Source organism: Falco rusticolus, chromosome 9 (genome assembly GCF_015220075.1).
Source record: "Falco rusticolus isolate bFalRus1 chromosome 9, bFalRus1.pri, whole genome shotgun sequence".
Taxonomy (NCBI): domain Eukaryota; kingdom Metazoa; phylum Chordata; class Aves; order Falconiformes; family Falconidae; genus Falco; species Falco rusticolus.
This window is the reverse complement of record NC_051195.1, coordinates 23844927-23856760: the sequence shown is the minus strand read 5'-3', so window position 1 is coordinate 23856760 and position 11834 is coordinate 23844927. Positions and strand designations below refer to the sequence as shown.

At 51.1% G+C, this 11834-nt stretch overlaps 1 protein-coding gene across 1 annotated transcript in view; it reads left to right on the top strand.

The window, feature by feature from the left end:
• The first annotated feature begins 2780 nt into the window (after positions 1–2780).
• The window catches only part of ANTXRL (ANTXR like), a 64514-nt gene continuing 55460 nt past the window's right edge, over positions 2781–11834 (top strand). The window contains exon 1 of the mRNA XM_037400737.1: positions 2781–3351. Within this exon, the coding sequence (XP_037256634.1) occupies positions 3188–3351 (164 nt within the window). The 5' untranslated portion in view covers positions 2781–3187. The remainder of the gene's footprint in view (positions 3352–11834) is intronic.

Below are 11834 nucleotides of genomic sequence, written 5' to 3'. Positions count from 1 at the left end.
GGCAGAGCGAGCGCGGCTGCAGCGCACAGCGGGGCTGCAGGAGCTGAGCCACCGCTGCGGGCAGCCCCGCGCCGGACGCCCCCGGGGGCGCGTTCGTGTGCCGCTGGCATCTCCTCAGGCTTCCTGGGGAACACTCGCTGATTTGGGGTGCGGGTGGCAGGAAACCGAGATGCACAATTCTTATGGCAAGGTTTACACTTCTGCAGCCTTAATGCGGACAGCCACAGAAGGCGCAGGCAGGGATGAGCAGACGTTGTCACCTGCCTGACGGAGCCCGAATCACTGCGAAACGGTCCGGGCACCGAGGTAACTCGTGTCCCAGGGCGAGATCCGCACCTCGCGGGCAGCGCAGCTGACGGGCCGTTTAGTTTTCCTCCGAACAAAACCCGGGCACCACAGCGCGGGCAGCCGGGCCACTGGCAGTCCCGGGGCTGCGACCCCGGCCCGGTTCCGGCTCCGGCGGCGCCCCTCGCCAGCCCCGCCACCCCGCTCCCCTGCCCTGGACAAGAGCACTAAACCGCCCCCCCACACACACACCCCTCGCTCCGGTTCCGGAGCCGTCAGGCTCGCCCGCCGTGCGTGACAGCCACCGGAGGGGCTGAGGCAGATGGGAAAACCTGTTTTGTTGGAAGTAGGAGGCTGCGGCCCCGGGAGGCGGCTCCGCAGACACAACCCGCAAGCCCCACGCTGCGCCTGGCCCTCCCGGTCCCCGGTGTTTGGTGTGTTCGGCACCAGCCGCGGCCGCCGGTAACCGGCGCGTCGCGGCGCTGCCGCCGCCTCTGCGTGCGCCCGACGAGCCTTCAAACGCGCCGCCCACGCCGGGACCGCGCACCCTTCGGAGCGGGCAGGGCAGGCAGTCCGCGCTCTGCGGAGGGCAAGGTCATTTGTTAGCGGTCAGAGGAGGGCAATGCACACGGTCAGAAAATAGTTGCAGCCGGCTTTTTTCTTTGTGGTGCCTTGGAGACTCCCTTGAAGTCTGCAGCGTATTTTACGAAACAGTGTGATATTCACGAAGCACGGAGGGAATCTTTAGCTATCGGCATTTTTATTGCGTTTTGCAAGGGCACGGTGGCTGCGGGGGGAGGACGGCTCCGGGCGGGGGGTAGCGAGGGCGGCCGGGACGCCGTGCCGGGGCTGCGGCCGCTAGTGGGCACCGCCGAGGCCGAAGCCCGGCGGTGCGAGGGGAAGGGGGGGGTTCCCGCTGCCCAGCAGCCGCTTGCTCATTTTTTGTGAATGTCACCAGGGAGGATGTGGGTTTCTCGTATTTCTCCATGATCTAAATAATCGCTGGGTCTCAACTGGGCAGTGCGCAAAAACCTTTACAGTGGTTAGCTCAAGCAGTGCATTCAGCTTCTAGCTGTGCATAGATAAAACTGGGCGAGCGGCTCAAAACCGATGGACCCTCTAATCTTTTCTTGATAAGTCCCCGACCGCCGCCGCGGTTGCATGCGTCTGAACTTTGTCCAGCACAGAAACAGACAGCTGAAACCGAGACGCTTTCCCCGCAGCGCAAACTTTATTCAGACTTGCGGGCGGCCGCCACGCCGCACAGAGCAGGCGCGGGGCTGCTGGAGGGGGCACCGGGCGCCGCGCGTCCTTGCGGGGCGCAGGGGGCCAGGGCCGGCCGGGGGCACCGCGCCGCCTCCCGCCGGGGCCGCGCTGCCTCCCCGCAGGGCAAGGGGCCGAGCCCCGCCCGCGTGGGCCCTGCGCCCCTCGGGTGCCAGCTTTCCCGTGGGCAGGAGGTGTCACTCTGCTGTGGGCACGTAGAGGCGGCTCCTGGCTGGAGCGTTACGGCGTGGCTTCCCGGGTGGAGAGGCCCGCAGCGCAGCGCTGGGTGCTGGGGGGGCTACTGCCCGATTGGGGCAGCGTGCCAGCACCCCGCAGGGGATGGATTCCCTCGACCTTGACTTGCGTTGGGAAGCGCTCGCCCCCCCGCAAAACAGAGAAACGTCTAGTTCCAACTCTGTCATGTAAAGTGACTCTGCTCACATCCCTCCCCGTGGCTCTTTTCATTAATTAGGGGCCGCAAAGGGTGTGGGGGAGGGGGAAGCGGCTGGAAGCCACTAATTATTCGAACTTTGGAGACAGCATCCAGATGAGCTGGGTTAGCTCTTTAGGGCAGTGCTTTGTAACCTGTGTGTATCGGGCTGGGAGCGGTTAAGCTACTGTGCAAAGCCCCCATTAAGAGATTTCGTTTCGTCATTACTCATTGCCTGCAGGATGTGTGCGGACTCCAGGTGTAAAATAAGGGGGGGTGGGGGGGGTGGTTTACCTCGGAGGAGAAACAATTCTCTGTGGCCTGAGAGGGTTGTGCAGACCTGCCCTTACCCCCGCCCCCAGGCAATAACGTTTTTAATTGCGCTCATCTCCTGCAATTAAAAGTGCCCTCTGCCCTCATTCTCCCACCTCCGGTCTGTTACAGGTTTTCGGAACGACGCCCAGCTCCTACAGCGGCTTACTCCCCCCCCGCCGCCTCAGGACTCCTGCCAGCCCCGGACCCCTGGCACCCCTCCAGGCTGCGGCCGAGCGGGCCGTGCGGAGATGCCCCGGGGCGCTGCGCGCCGTCCCCGCCGCCGGCGGAGCCCCCGTCCCCGCTGCCCAGCCCCGAGGGCAGGCGGCGCGGAGCAGCGCCCGCGGGGGATGAGGGGGGCTGCGCTGCCCGCTGCGGCTGCCGGGCGCCCCGGGGCAGCCCGCGGGGGGGTGGGGCACACACACCCGCCCTGTGCCCGCGGCGGGCGGTGGCGCTGGGGCGCAGCGGTCCCCAACCTCGGTCCCCCGCTCGCGGCAGCCTGTCCCACCTCGCTATCCCGGAACAGGAAAGTCCCGGTTCAGCTTGCCCCCATAAGATCCTGTCTCCCTCCCCCCGCTCCCCTTCCTGCCGCTGGCCCTTGCGAGAGGAGCCGCCGCTGTCGGTGCGGGACGGGGCTGAGCCGCTCGGGGCAGCGCCCAGGCGGCGGGGCATGGGGACGGGGCTCCGGGGGGAGTGCAGCCGGGCGCAACCCCCAGCCCTGAGCCAGCAGCCCAGTGCCCGGCGGGCAGGGCTGCCTTGAGCCCGCAGGGTTAAGCTCAGATCCTGAAGTTGGTGGGTTTTTTCCTCCCGCCCCCCCCCCGCGCGTTCTTTCGAAAAGCCCGTAAGGTCTGCAGCGAGAAAGACTGGGGGAGGAGGAAGAATTAAGGAAGGGAAAAGATGGCGAGTTGCAGGAGCAACGTGGAGAAAGCAGCGTTTTTGTGCTGCTTCTTGGTGGCGATGTGGAGCCTGACCTCCTGCGCCCGGCCGGAGGAGGAGGAAGAAGGGCAAGAAGAGCAGCGCTCCTGTCACGGTGCCTTTGATCTCTACTTCGTCCTGGATAAGTAAGTGACAGTCGCATTTAAAAACGCTTATTCACCCTTCAGTGCCTCCTTACAGCAGCAGGGACGTTGTTTCCGCCGTCTCCCCGGGTGCCTTCCGCCACTTTCCCTGGTGCCAAACATGATGTGTGGGGCAGGGTCCTTATTTTTGCTCCTCAAAACTTGCACGTTTCCCTAGAGAAGCGTTTAGGGGAGCACTGTGCTTTATCCTGGGTTAACTGCAGATGCAAACCCTGGAAATCAGGTCACCTTCAGGTTGTAGCGCATGGTGTACGGGCTGTGAACATTGCATTTGAGGGGGTGTTGGTCAGCGACCCCCACGCTCATGGAGTTTGTTGTCAAGGCTTGGGCTGAGCGCTGACATGTCACCTGTGGGATTTAGCAGTGCCAGGGATGTGCAGAGCTACCTGAAGTTGAGACTAGACAGCTTGCATGAAGTGGCTGGTTTTTTACAGACTCACTGTAAGGTTTATGAAACTTGTTTCTGCTCAGCTACTTTGGAATTGTCTACCTGTGTTTGTGTTACATCTATTAAAATAGGTTGATACGTTTCTTTAATACTGTGTTAGCTCAGTTTAGGTCTGACCAGAGGATATGGTTAAGCTCCCACTTAAAGGTGTGTTGTAGCAAGCAGTAGCAAAGTGAGTGGTAAACTGGTGCACCCATAGGTGCCTTTCAGAAGGCGCAGATTTCTGTTTATTCTGGTGTACTGCTCTGGCTTGACAGCCAAGGGTTAAACTCGGGGATTATATTGTCAGTCTCCCACATATACTCAGTGTGATGTATCTAATACATCCTAGGTTACATATGCGACATGGTATTATGAAAGTCTGAGGCCTTTTCTTCATGAGTATTGCCCACGAGCCTGGTATGAAGTCTGCATTGTGCTGTTTCCCTGTTGGGAGAACTGTTCAGTCCATCAGGCCTTCTGCACAGCCTGCGTGAGGCAAAAAGCCACCATCACTCAGGAGCCAATATATTCCTATATTCAAGAAGAAGAAAAAAGTATCATTAGGTAGTGATTCTGTTTTTGGAGCAAAAGGCTCTGAAGACCAAAGGCATTCTGCCTTTCTAATAGATGCACTAACATGTGTGATGTGATCATTGTTTTGTTTCCTTTCACTAAGAGCTTGTTCCTGAAATAACCTTTGTGTCTACAAAGAGCTCTGTGGGGGGCTAGTGTTAGTTCTCAAAGTCATTCTCACCAGGCTTTCAAGAAGTGACTGGTACTGTTGTTATGCTTGCTTCTCATATTGAATTCCCTGTGACAACAACTGTTGGTGATTGCAATAGGGTTTTCTCTGTGACGTGACATCATTTACAAGGTATTGCTTACCCCTAGTAATCACCATGCTGCACTCCTATGCTCCTTTTCACCTGTAGATCAGAAAGCACTTTACTGGGGTGATCGTTATCACTCATGTTATATTTGGGGAAATCAAGGCAGAGAAGGGAGAGATTTGCTCGGTTACTGATATGTCAAGCAATAGGAAGGTGATTGTGTAAGCAAGTAGTTCTTCAGTATTGTGGACATGAAATCATATGTTTTCTTCTAGCATGCTGCAGGTCTTCTGCCGTGGCTCAGGTGCTATCCACTCAGTACAGTGGTCCACTGCAGAAGTGGTGGAAGTAAAAGTCCGGCACTTCGGTTCCAGTGGGAAAATTCGCTTTGGCTTCAACGGCAAATTGAGTCTTTGTAACCTTCAAGAGTTACACCAAAGAGATCCTTTTTGGTAAAATGCTTTAGTAAATTCACTTGGGCCCCCAGGTGGTTTTAGAATCCATCCCTGCTTCTACGAAGTTTTTCATTACAGAAAAGAAATATTCATTACAATCCATATGGGTAATATTAGTGCCAGATCTTTGGAGCCATAGGTCCCATGCTGGCTGAGGGTGTATTTAGTCCCAGCTGTATTCTGTGACATCTGGCACAACACAAGGACCTTTATGGAGGCAGGGAGGATTGACTGAATGGATAGTCTGGATCTTGGGACAGTTCACCAGGAAGAAACTAGATAATCCATTAGTGTTGAGAAGGGTCAGGGTTCTTCTGGTAGGGAAAAGGCAGGAAGCCAGTCAGAAGGCTGGTCGAATCTGAAAATGCAATGGACGGAGGGGTTTTTTATTTTTCTTTTTTTTGTTTAGAATTGGTTCTATGCTGATATGTATCTGTGAAGAATTCTGGCTGTCATTTCTAATGGGAGAATTCCCAGAAAAATCCAGCCCTATATACCACAGAGTGTCCCCACATGGCCTGGGGATTGCCTCCCTTCGTTGGTGCCTTGCCCGTCTGAAGTTAGATACATTCAGTTTTAATTAGCTGTCAAAGAAGGGGATTGAAGCATTTGCTCTGTGAAAACTCCAGGCTTTAATCCTGTGACCCTGTAGCACATTCTATAGCTGAACGACAGCCCCTGTTCACCAGCATGGGTGAACAAAAATGACTTTAAATCTGCTTTGCTTTGCTTCCCCATAGAAAGATGTAATATCAGATCAATAGGAGGCAAACTGGAAGAAGACGACAAACCTTTCTCCTTATGCATGTAAGCACCGTGTTACTGCAATGACTTTATTGGGACATGATTTTTCCTTTTCGTTCTGCCAGGCCAAGTCTGTGGGGATTTAATCCTGCAGGCAACAACCATCAGATGGAAAAGATCATCTGCTGGTGAAGTTATTGGTATAATATATATGCTGCCAATTAGAAAAAGCAGCTTGCTGATTTCTTACGGTTTTTCTCTGCCTGAAGTTGATTGCAGCTCTTTATGTTAACTCCATGGGATAGGCAAGATCAGAGCAGTGGAACTAAGCCTCAGATGCCCAAGAAGCTGATGTGATGAAAGGGAAAACCAACATGTGTGGGAGGAAGACCTGCCACCGTCTTCCTTAGGATTGTCTGACTGCCAGAGCCTTGGGACGTTAGGAGTGCCTTGTCTCTGGGGATGCTTAAACGAGCAAGTCTTTTGAAGCTAGGAGTGGACATCTGCTGGCTGCAGTGGCAGCTGCCTAGAGTCTGCAAGCTTGTGCTGTCTGTATGTCATACGTTACAAGTTATGGAGGCTTGAGCTTATTTGGACATGTAATGGAAGACTTTAAAGTATCTTACTGAAGCAGCAGAATTTTTTCTGTTTGCAGCTAAGTCACTCCCTCTGCATGAGGTAAGGCAGTTGGCATACCCGTCTCTTCTGTGGCGTGTGGTAAAATAAAGTCATGCGTGGTATCAAAGGTCTCATATTTACCTTTAAACAAGCATAGCTCTTGAGCCCAACGTAACTGATAGCTGTGTAGTTCTCAGTTGGTTTGGTTGTCCAGGTGCAGGAAGAACTGGTCTCAATCCCATCCCTAACTGCTGGGGACCGGTCCTCTTAGGGATTTGATTGCTTAACGACCAGGTCTTGTAGTGACATCCTTGTGCTTGAGTATGTAAATAACTCCCTTTCATCCCTGCATTGCCGTTAACATCCAGCTGTTGTTTGCAATCATATTGAAATGCACTTGCACAGTGGAAAGGATGTCTGACCTCTAGTGTTTTCTAATTATAACAGTGCCTGGTAGCATCATTATGATTGTTTATTAGTGCAACAAATAGAAACCTTTTTAAAGTAAGGACGTATAACTGCCATAAATATCTGCTGCCGGCGATGCTTGACATGACAGATCTGAGCTGCAGAGCTGTCTGTATTTTATATTTACCAAATATGAATAAATTTCTTTGATTACTTTTTGACTGTAAGACAGGATGGAAAATGGGGGTGGGGTGGAGGCAGAATGTGAAGTAGACAAAAGTATCTTCTCATTTTTCCTGCTGGGATGTTTGCTAAGAAATTGTTTGGATTTTGAGGAAAAATGGGCGGCACAGCCTTGGGAAAATGTTTTCTTTTTCCATAGCACAGACCATGGCATTACAAATGGCTTGAGTAAAGCCCTGGCTGGTTTTCTTCCAGAGCAGTGGTTGTAACTCTCTTTCTGGGGAGAAGCTGGTCTAACTACCCTTTTTCCACTCCTCAGCTTCTCCCTGATTTTCTGGGGAGTCCCTCTGCATGGTACTCTTGTCTCTTGAGCCCACAACCATACTGTCTTTCACATCAGTTTTGCTTTGTCTCCTGTGCTCCCAAGAACATCCCTGTCAACAGCAGCTTTGGTAATTACACCAGTACAACGTGGCCAGCCTCTCACTTGGTAAGTCTCACTCCAGAGGTGTCGCTGGTAGGGAGCTGGTGGGGAAGAGCACAACCTCTGATTAGATGGGAAATTAGCTACCCTGCCCCATGCCCTTCCTGGCTTGGGGTTTTGGGTGTGTGCCTCCCTTTGCAATGTCCCCTTGTAAAGCTAGTTTTGTGGGGGAGGGAGGTGTTGGGAGGGAAACGGGTTGATATTTCCTAATTCACCTCAGGCAAGCCAAAAAGCCATCAGAACATTTTGGGGGTTACTGTTCTAGGCCAGGTCAACTTTTACAATTTTTAAGGCAGCTATAGTGAATTGCTGCTTTTGCATACTATGCTTTTTCACACTATGCTATATTTTAAAGCAAACAGGGTTTGGTAAACACATTTTCTGCTCCCCTCCCTGGACGATTTCCTTGCCAATGATTTGAATGCATTTAGCACTCGTGAATTACAAGGACTAGTGAGAGGAAGTATTTTTGGCCCTGGGCTCTCACTGCAGCCCTCTGCCTCTCTTCCTGCGCCCACATGGTCCCAGCCCGAGCACATTAGGACAGAACTGGACCTGTGGGAGCTTCTCTGTCCTTGCTGTCTCTGTCTGATGTTGTTCTGGTTTTATGTAGTGTGTGAGGAGGGGAAGGGTGTGACTAACATTATCGTGGTTGGAAATCAGACTGCTGGCAAGGATGGGTGCCTGAACACATGTTCTAACATGTCACCCAGCTTAATTGCATTTGAAAATCTTACATTGACTTGTTTAAACCACTGCTGAACTCCCTTTTCTGTAAGCAAGGATATCTACTTACTGCAGCCCGACTTCAGTTCATTGAAAAATGTAGGACCTGATGCAGGTCAGCTGCCTATTGAGATTGAGGAGAGTTCTCACTGAACAAAAGTACCAGCTTTGTTCCTTAAATGGCATTGATTACTATGCATGTATATTTAAAAATTGTGGCTGTGTCTGTCTTCCTCCTCTGCTGACTTTCCTGCTTCCCCTTTATAATGTAGCCACATCATCTACATGACACCTCTCACACTCTCAAACTCTACGCATAAGCAATATTCTTTATTGTCCAAACATAATCTGTTGGTATTTTGCCTCTGCATCTTTCTTTGTTGTGGTTATATTGCAGCCAGTGCTGTGATTTTCTTACTGTCAGGTATAATTGCTTGGAATGCTCCAAAGCAAATTTTTATTCAGCTTCAGACATACCTATGTTATTGGAACCAGGTTTTATTTGTTTGTATTTTGTCTGATATTATTCTGCCAGCTTTGCCTTTTGGCAGGAAAAATGTTCAGGAAAACCAGTTCTCTTCCCTTCTGCCCCAAGAAAAAAATTCTTTATAAAACACAAGGCAAAGCTAATGGGTAGTGGTTATTTGACATAAAATGTGTACAGTTAATGGGAAGAAAAAGCCATGGCAGCTTGTCATTTGCAGTCTACTTATGCATGTAACTAAATCTGATTTATTTGGGACTTGGGCCAAGGAAGTAAACCGTAAGATTCCTACTTATCTAGGGTTTTTGTTCGTGTGTGCTTGAGATTGAGAATTTCTTTACTTTTGTCTGAGCTTGCAGGCCAAAGGCTGGTGTGAATCATGAGTTTGCACGAGGTATAGGACTGAACCTTTTCGTCTAAAATGTGGAGAGGATGAATTGACCCCTGTCGGTTATTCACAGCTCAAGAGTTGTATCTTCCTGCTCCTGCCTGTAATTTGCACCTTGTTATGAGTGTTGCAGAGTGGCTGGGACTGAGTGCCCTGCTTTGCTCTTCATGTTGTGCTGAAAAAGACTGGGATGCCGAGAGTGGGTCTTCCAGCCCTGTTGCTGCTCAGAGCAGCTCTGGAGTTTTACAGGAATATCCAAAGTGGTTGGATGCAGGGTGAGAAAGGCTTCTGAATTTCACTTTTGTTGGCTGCGGGTGTAGCAAGACCTATAGCACCAGGTGGACAGGACTTGTGGATTAGACTGCTTACTGCAGGAGCAAAAGGCAATATTTTGAGATTAATTAATAATGACTTAGAGAAGTCTGTAATGTCATTGCAGACTTTGTCAGTAGTTTTATAGGAGAAAAGCTGTCTCTAAAATTAATGGGTTTGGTCATGGAGCCTTTTGGTTTCACGTACTTTGGGTCCTGTGCTTGGGTGCTGGTCTAGGACTAGAATCCATTTTCCAGTCACTTCTCTGCATCTTCCCCTGCCCGTTCCAGCCCTTGTCTTGTCCATTAATGTTGCAAGTATTCTGAAGCAAAGGCTGTCTCAGAATGGTTGTCTCCGCCAGTCTTTCTAGTGCCTCTGGAGGAGATAATATAAACTAGTTCTTTGCTTGGATGAATCGCCCAGTCAAGGTCCCTTCCATGCTTGCAAGAAGCATTGTTTGGGAGGGGAGGATTCTTGTCACTTTGAATGCTCTGCTGGCGCAGAAGGGAGCAGAGGCGTGGATGAACACACACATGTGCGCGTCTGAAACCACAACAAACTAGATGCCCCAGGGTTTACTTTTATTGCAGAGCTGTTATTAACCATGTGCAAGAATTCTGTTGTCTACAACATGGTTGCGGCTGCAAAGAGCCCTCCAAATAACAGCAAAGTGCTGCTTCTCTGAGCAGCATCTTGTATACAGGGCCACCATTAGCTCCAGGGGACAGAGACTTGCAGGGACCTGCAAACTGAGAGGGTGTTGTACTCCCCTGATACCATGCTCAGACTGAACCCAGCCTCAGTAATAGGGGTCTATTTCTTGCTCCAGTATCTCTGGAATTGCTGCCTTCAGTGAATCTGTAACAGAGGCAAATGTGCGTGGGTGGTACAACAGGACAAGGAGCAGCTCTGTACCTTCAAGGGGTTTTACTGTCTCACTTTAAGCAGGGAGAAAAGGCTTTGGGTCCTGTTGCCTTCTCTCTGCGTACATGTGGTAATAAAAATATTTGCTGTTTGGGTAGTGCTGGGGTTTTAACTTTCACTGCTAAGCTGCCAGTCTGATGTGTGTTGCACTAGGTCGATCTGTGTCAGCTCCTGGCAGCTTGGCACAGCTGACCCTCCTGGGTTGTGCCTGCTGCAGTAACTGAGCCGAGAGCAGCACCCGTATGCCAGAGTTGTGCTGCTGGATTTCTCTGGGCTCCAGCTTCTACTGCCTCTGGGAGCCCATTAGGAAAGAAGAGGAGATTTCCAGCTCATCTTGCACTTTGTCTTCACAAACAGCAGTGAAATACCTCGGATCGGGGTAGCATTGTGTTTTAACCCCAGCTGGCAACTAAGTACCACCAGCCACTCACTCACTACCCCCTCTGCCCTGTGGTGGGATGGGGAGGAAGAAAAACATGAAAATCAGGGGTTGAGATAAGAACAATTTAGTAATTGAATTTAAATGAACTATAATAATAATGGTAATGAAAAGGAGAGAGAGGCAAAGAGGAATAAAATCCAAAAGGAGAAGGAAGAAGTAGTGATGCAAATACAACTGCTCACAACCCACTGACCGATGCCCGGCCAGTCCCTGAGCTGCGATCACACACCCCCCCATTTATGTTAAGTGTGATGTCCCATGGTATGGAATATCCCTTTGGGCAGTTCAGGCCAGCTGTCCTGGCTGTGTCCCCTCCCCATTTCCCGTGCCCCTCCAGCCTTCTCGCTGGCAGGGCCTGAGAAACTGAGAAGTCCTTCACTTAGTATGAAACATTACCTATCAAGAACCAAACCCATCAGCGTGTTATCAACATTATTCTCCTGCTAAACCCAAAACACAGTACTGCACCAGCTACTAGGAAGCAAATTAACTCTATCCTGGCTAAAGGCACAACAAGTAGGCATGAGACTGACATGCTTACTGTTTTCATACTGACATAGAGCTCTGCTAAGTTAGGAGGAGTCACTCCAAAGCAAGCAGGAGCAGAACCAAGCCTTGCAATCGCATCACTTCCTTTCACCACCAGAAATACTCACTGACCTCCTCTTTTCTCCTCCCATCAAGCAGTAGCAATGTGAAATTCAGGAAAACAGCAGCAGTAGGAGCTGCAGCAGCAGCAGCTGCTCCTCTGAGTGAGTGCCGATGAGGGAGAACATTCCTTCCTGTGTTGTGGTTTGCTGACTCTTCTCTTTGTCCCATGTGTAAAGGGAGCGCAGCTCACAGACCAGGGAATAGCTGCTTTGGGTATTTTTCCACTTCTCTTGGGCCTAATTCTGATCCTAATTGCATAGGCATGAACGTGGGGAAATTCTGCTACTCCTCTGGATGCGCTCCAGGTTCACCCCAGTGGAACCGGCAGCAGAAGGAGACCCTGAAATACTTTCTGTGGTGCTCTGGCAGCCCGCAGCAGCTGTGTA